At 39.5% G+C, this 6,705-nt stretch overlaps 1 protein-coding gene across 1 annotated transcript; it reads right to left on the bottom strand.

Moving 5' to 3' along the window:
- Positions 1–5,408: 5,408 nt before the first annotated feature.
- On the bottom strand, positions 5,409–6,365 carry LOC121683449 (olfactory receptor 6N2-like). Its single transcript, XM_042063084.1, has one exon. The coding sequence runs from the start codon at positions 6,363–6,365 to the stop codon at positions 5,409–5,411; it is 957 nt and encodes a 318-aa protein (XP_041919018.1).
- Between the last annotated feature and the right edge of the window lie 340 nt (positions 6,366–6,705).

Raw genomic sequence — 6,705 nt, 5'->3', positions numbered from 1 at the left:
AAGGTAGTTAATGACGTTTAGTAGCACGTGAACGGGCACCTGCACATACCTCTGTGGCGCATTGCGTTGAGGTCAGATGACAGCCGCCGTTGCACAGCAGTTACCAGACACCTGTCCAAGAGTTCGAATCTGGGTTAAGATTTTGAAAACAATATTGACATCGTTGTTTACCTAAGTTTATCTTTTGTGCACATCATATTATCACAATCAGAATCAGCCTTCTTGGCTTGGTTTGCGTAAACTAACAAGGACCCCCCTCCATGAAAACCAAAGGCTACATATTCTCAGCTGACTTGTCAAAAAGTGTGCACCACCTTATTATTATCTGCAGGTGTGTGACTTTTTTACTTACGTGCACATGGCTGCAAATTGACTTTTAATTTATGTATTTTCTGCCTTGGGCATTTTAAAATATGGATGTATGGTGGTTAGAAGTGTAAATATCAGTTAGAAACCTAAATATATTTATAATTATGAATTTGCAAACAAATAACTGGCGTCAGTGACGTCTTTGACATGAAGATCCCTGGAACTATGCTTCTACTAGCATTCTACCACAGGTTGAGAGGTGTAGTTGTAACTACACAACTTTACAATAGTGGTTGCGAACGTTCGTTGCTACTATGGTTTTGGGAAACACTAACGTAGTGTAACGATGCATTGGACTATGTAAGTTCCAAATATGAATGTAATTCTCCGGCATAAAGCAGATGTATTTGTTTATTGTACAGAAAAATAAAAATGACATGTCAAACAGTCAATTGACTACATTGAAGTCAAGAAGTAGGGCAAATTAATTTACGAAACCAAAACGTGGGTCATACTGTAGTTGTCTAAGCCTCTATAGTGTAGCCTGTTAAAAACGTCGCAGAAGCCTACCCAAGGCTACAGATGAATTCTGAACAGTTATTATCACACCACTGTTTTGATTTGCGTAGTTGCGTTACCTCACCTCAACACTGACAATAATGTAGACAGCAAATTTCGATTTTGATTTTCGTTACCACCGTGTAGTCAAGCCTTAAGCCATACCCAAGTAGCCTAAATCAAGGTAAATCTAACTTTTTCAGAAGGGGCGGCAGGCAGAGCGCTGTACAGTGGTAGAGCGACTCACAGTGGCTGAAAGTGGTACTAAAGCTTCACGCAGCTTCACGCCTCATAATGCGCGACTGAAGTGGCCATTTGAAAGCGATGCCCACTGTATGTTCATATTTTTTAGTTCTAGTGAGTGTGCGAGCAGCTGCATTTTGAATAAGCTGTAAGCTCTTTAGACAGGTGTTATTGCAGCCAGCATACAGAGCATTGCAATAATCAATCCTTGAGGTACAAATTGTCTGCGGTTAGAAAGGTATGATCTAAACCAAGCGAGTGCTGAGTCTTTAATGCCTATCAAATGTTCAAGCCTGTGAAGTAGTATGTCATGGTCTATGGTGTCGAAGGCAGCACTGAGGTCCAGGAGGACTAAAATTGATATATGTCCATTATCGGCAGCAATGAGGAGGTCGTTAAAAACTTTAACTAAGGCTGAACTTTAACTTAAGTACTGTGGTGAGCTCTGAAACCAGACTGATATAATTCTTGGATTTTATTCATATGTAAGAAGGCACTAATTTGTTTGGACACTATTTTTTTCTAGTATTTTCGACAGAAAAGGGAGATTAGATATAGGCCTATAGTTGGCCAGGCTGTTAGGGTCAAGGGTAGGTTTTTTGAGGGATGGCTTAATAACAGATAACTTAAACGACTGTGGTACATGCCCTGATAGCAGTGAGTTATTTATGATCTGGAGCAAAGCATTGTCTGTGTGGTGTACCATGGAGCACGCCTTACTTGTTTCCTTACTCTCTTTTTTAGTGGTGCTACTGAATCAAGGGTTGAGCGTAATGAGTTCATCACATTATCAGTTAACAAGTCGACCTCGGTTGGATTAAGGAAAGGGCCTTCTTATACCACATGGGTCCGGAAGGGGGCAAACGTAAGCGAGATTTTTTCTAGAAAGTCTGCATTAGTTTTTTCAGATAGGCCGCGGCTGTAGTATTCAGCTAAATTGGGTACTGCATATTGTAATGTCATTGTAAAAGTAATTAGATGGTGGTCAGTTAAGGTCGGGTGTTGTGGCAGAACTGTTAACTACTCTATGCTTATGCCGTATGACAAGACCAATAGTATGGTTATCTCGGTGTGTGGGTGAATTAACATTTTGACAGAACCAAACATGTTCAATTAGGGATTGAAATGCAATTGTGAGACAATTCACATTATCCATATGAATATTGAAATCACCCAATATAAGTATTTTTTCAGTTTGGATGGTTAAAGTGGAAAGGAAATCAGAAAATTCTTCTAAGAATTCAGTGTAGGGGCCAGGGGGTCTGTACAATGTGACCACAGTTACAGGCTGATTAGTTTTCCAATCTGGGGGTAAAAAATTTAGGACTAGAACTTCAAAAGATTTAAACTTGTGTGTAAGCTTGGGAGATGTGAGAAGACTAGATTGATAAATTGTAGCTACTCCCCCCTCCCCTGCCAGTGTGGCGTGGTGCATGATAATTAAGATGAGAGGGAGGTGTAAAATTAAATCACCTACATTTCATCCCAAAATAATGTTTTAATTTAGCATGCTGTTGTGAAAGGACATGTGATAACGGAGATATGCATTAATTTCAGAAGGAAATTACTGTTTTATTTAGGACACTTTCTTCCGTAGACACGTGTCTTCCGCCTACGAACACAGTCGCGATATATTCAGCACTGCTTCGGTGGACAGTTCCCCTTAAGAGCGTCTTAAGAGCAGTGCATGCGCGTTCACGCTACGAACATGTTCGGGAAACAGTCGGAAAAACCAAACGAACGATCGTAAGATGAATCGTAAAAAACCCTCTTAAGAGCGTGTCTCCGTCGTTATCGGGAAACTGGGCCCAGGGCCCTGTTCCCCAAAAGCATTGTAAGCCTAAGAGCATCGTAAAGTCCCTCTTACGAATGTCTTAAGATTTGCCAACTGTTTCCCGAAACCATCGTAGCTTAAGAGCATCGTGAAAACACTCGTAGATCTACGTGTGCTCCAGAGTTCTCGTTACTGGCTAAGAGCGTCTTAACAGGCACTTCTCACTGAGGTCACCAACAGGACATACAGGGGCATTACAACTTAGAATACATTAACCAACTTACATTCCCATTCTTTATTGTGTTTAGGCCTACTTCTGATGAATCAGATTTTAGCGTGCAAAATGGCATACATTTAATGGTCATAATAATGTGATTAAAAGCGGACAAAAATCAAGTGAGACGTTGCCAGAATAGTTTGCCATTATCTTTGCTAAGTGAAGGCTATATCTTAAATAATTATTATTTATGTCTGTGTGTGGTATATAGCCTACTTGGGATGCTTACATGCGGATGTCAAAGTTTTTTCTGTTTTCGTATTGATGTGAATTAAAGTGTAGATCCGAAGTTTAAACAGTAAGCCTATAGCTGTGACCTGCAGTCACCTGACATCACCATCAAATTACAGGATATTTTAGAACTATTAACGTGGACAGCTCCCCTTGAGAGCATCTTAAAGGAGAATTCCGGTGTGATATTGACCTTATGTGTGTTGAAACATGATCAGGTCGCTAGTTAGCCGATGCTACCAACAGTTTTTTGATGGGGTGCCTCAGGCATCGGCCTAGCCATGCAAATAAATCACTGTTTTACACCATTTACGAGGCTCAAAGTAGCTCCACACTTCATTGGTAGACTTCCGAGGGCCTTGACATTTAAAACGAGACATTAAGAACTTTGAAAAAGCACTGGTAGTTTATTTACAAGACTATTTATACAGACAGTACCTTCAGGAAGTTTACCGTTTGCCGCCATCTTGAATTTAGTCATGATAAGTCGAGCGACGAGCACAAATGAACAGGTATGATGAGGGATCAGATTCCAAAAATAATCCCGTGGAAATGCATGGATTCCAGTTGCTGCTACTGGAAGTAGCATTTTCTAGTGCAAACCGTATGGTAACGTTAGGCTACCAGACAGGGGCAGTCGACCCGGGGTATTTTGTGTATCTCACATTGTTTTTTCTTTCAACTGGTAATTTTATTGCTGCTATTGGAACAATTGAAAACGGAACACGGTCCCAGTGGACGCAACCAATAAAATAGGACTCACTGGCGCAATGCTACCCAGCAACAGCTCAGTAATGGCGCCCGCTTACTTCCGGTAGTTTTGCCGGATTCGTGTATATTCACCAGACCCATGGCTAGGGTGGACATGCAACTGTGTTCTGTGCCTTTCTCTGTCTCTTATCTGCAGCATTAGGGGCTCCTCTCCGATGCAACTGCTTCGCGGATCATCAAAGTTACAGGCTATGCCCATGCTTCTGTCACATGTCTTATCATTTGCGGCACAGATTGTAAACTATTATAGAACCGCTGGCTGAAAAAAACGAAACATTTTCCAGATTAGGAAATATTTCTGAATTGTGTGTGATCACATAAAGAGGCATAGCCTACGGCGGTAGTAATGTGAGCACTCATTCAATGTAGCCTACGCGTCTGCGCAAGTGAAACTGAACCTTATCATAAAGACACCTTCTCAACAACTTTTGAGTTTCAGTACTTCTTCCACCACTGGCCTCGTACCTATGGCAAAATAATAGCCGTGGGGATGTCCTTTACCAACCCCACTCCCACTCATTTAGTGCTTAAATATATTGAAATGTCCTTGTGGTTTGGTGTATGTTGGTCAAACTAAAACATATTTAAAGACTCACATCTCTGAACACAAGACTGCAATACATACACATCACATAAACTATGCCATTGCTCGACATCATGTACATGCTAATCGCACCATCACCTAAGTTTTAAGGCATAGAAAAAGATCTCACCCCGGGATATGGTTAACTCATTGCTCCGTAGAGAGGTCTTTTGGCCTCAGTATGAAAACAGTAGAACCGCTTGGTATGTATGTGTCCTCTTAATAGTAATAATGATTCATATTTTGTATAGTACTGTTTATTCACAAAATTCAGCCGATATGGACAATTAATAAATTGCCTATTCAACAAAGTAATTCAAGACAATTTTATGTCTTCTTATATTGGAAGCAATACAATAATGTAAGCTCTTATTTAAATATGGCCAGCTTTACTTTGTCTCTGCCTTAATACATTTCAGAACTTCTGTTGTAGGCCATATTAATTTCAATTGTTAGATATCAAATCATGATCAAGTAAACTGAGTAAATATAGTGATGGGTAGATAAATATGAGAGGAAAAGTAAAAGCAATGATAAATACATAATTGTGAAAAAATTACAGTAAATTTAGTCACAGTTTCCCCTTAACTAATAAAGCCGTTCTTATATTTCACTTCATTTAAGACCAGGATAATCAAACTAGGACATGGTTCAAACAACAATCATGCATTATTTCTAAGATAACACACTTTATGTCTACAACTTTGTCTACATAGTACTTTTCGAATCTGTGGAAGTTGGAGGCCATAAATTAATGGGTTTAATAGTGGGGGAAGAATCAGAAATTGTATAGCCAATGCATTACGTACACCAATTGGAAGATGTAGTGAACCATCCCAGCTGTAAAATACATCAAACAATGCAGTCACAATATATATGACCATAACCACTAAATGCGGAACACAAGTTTTACTGAATTTTGTTCTACCCTCACTGGATGATATACAAATTTTGACAATATGAGCATAAGAAACTAAAGTTAAGACAAACTGTATAAGATATACTGTAATAACCACCATGCTCCATACCTGGTTGGCTTTTGCTTTATAACATCCCAGCATTAGCATTGAAGGATTGTCACAGAATAGTTTATGGATGTAAGATCTACAAATGGGTATTCTAGAAGTAAGGAGAATAACTATTGCTGACGACAAAAGAGGGTAGGACCAGGCTAACACAAGCAACTTTGACACGGCACGTGCAGTCAAAATGCTGTGGTATTGCAGTGGTCTGCAAATTGCCACATAGCGATCATAAGACATCACTGTTAAAACTGACATTTCACACAGCGCAGAACTATAAATCACATATGTTTGAAGCAGGCACCAACTGTAGCTTATCATGTGAATATCAGATTGCAAGTCCAGCAAAAATTTGGGATAAAAACCAACAGTCCCGTAAAGTCCATTTGCACACAGATTACAGATGAAAATGTACATGGGCTCATGGAGGCTTTTATCCACTGTCACAATAAAGATCAAAGTTAAGTTGACTATAATAATGAGGATGTAAAGGACAAACGCCAACAAGAAGTACAGAGGCTTGTAAACTCCTGAGTCCTGCAGCCCAGAAAGAATAAAGAATTTAAAAGTAGAAACGTTTTCCATGATTTCAGGCATATTTTCCATGTAATACTGTAATATGTTGTAACATCATGAAGTAGCATTTAAACATATCCACATACAATAATATACCAAGTAACATTTCATGTAGCAAGACTATTATGTATGATTGATTTTTGATCAAAGTTACATTCACATATTGATGTTTGAAGGTGTATCTAGCAGTTGCGGTTCAGTGGCTACTATTTGTTCCATCATGAATACATAGCTCATTTATAACGTAACCTCCGCCTTAGGGACTTACATGGGTTTCCACTAATGAACACAGCGAAATACCAGTGGAAGTACACAGAGCAGTACATGGCATGACCGTCACATGGTGTTGCCACCTGATATG

The sequence above is a fragment of the Alosa sapidissima genome, chromosome 15, assembly GCF_018492685.1.
Source record: "Alosa sapidissima isolate fAloSap1 chromosome 15, fAloSap1.pri, whole genome shotgun sequence".
NCBI classification, from domain to species: domain Eukaryota; kingdom Metazoa; phylum Chordata; class Actinopteri; order Clupeiformes; family Clupeidae; genus Alosa; species Alosa sapidissima.
This window is presented reverse-complemented; position numbering and strand designations above follow the sequence as displayed.

Coding starts and splice junctions, on each gene's coding strand:
- LOC121683449 (XM_042063084.1), bottom strand. CDS start 6,365: ATGCCTGAAATCATGGAAAACGTTTCTACTTTTAAATTCTTTATTCTT.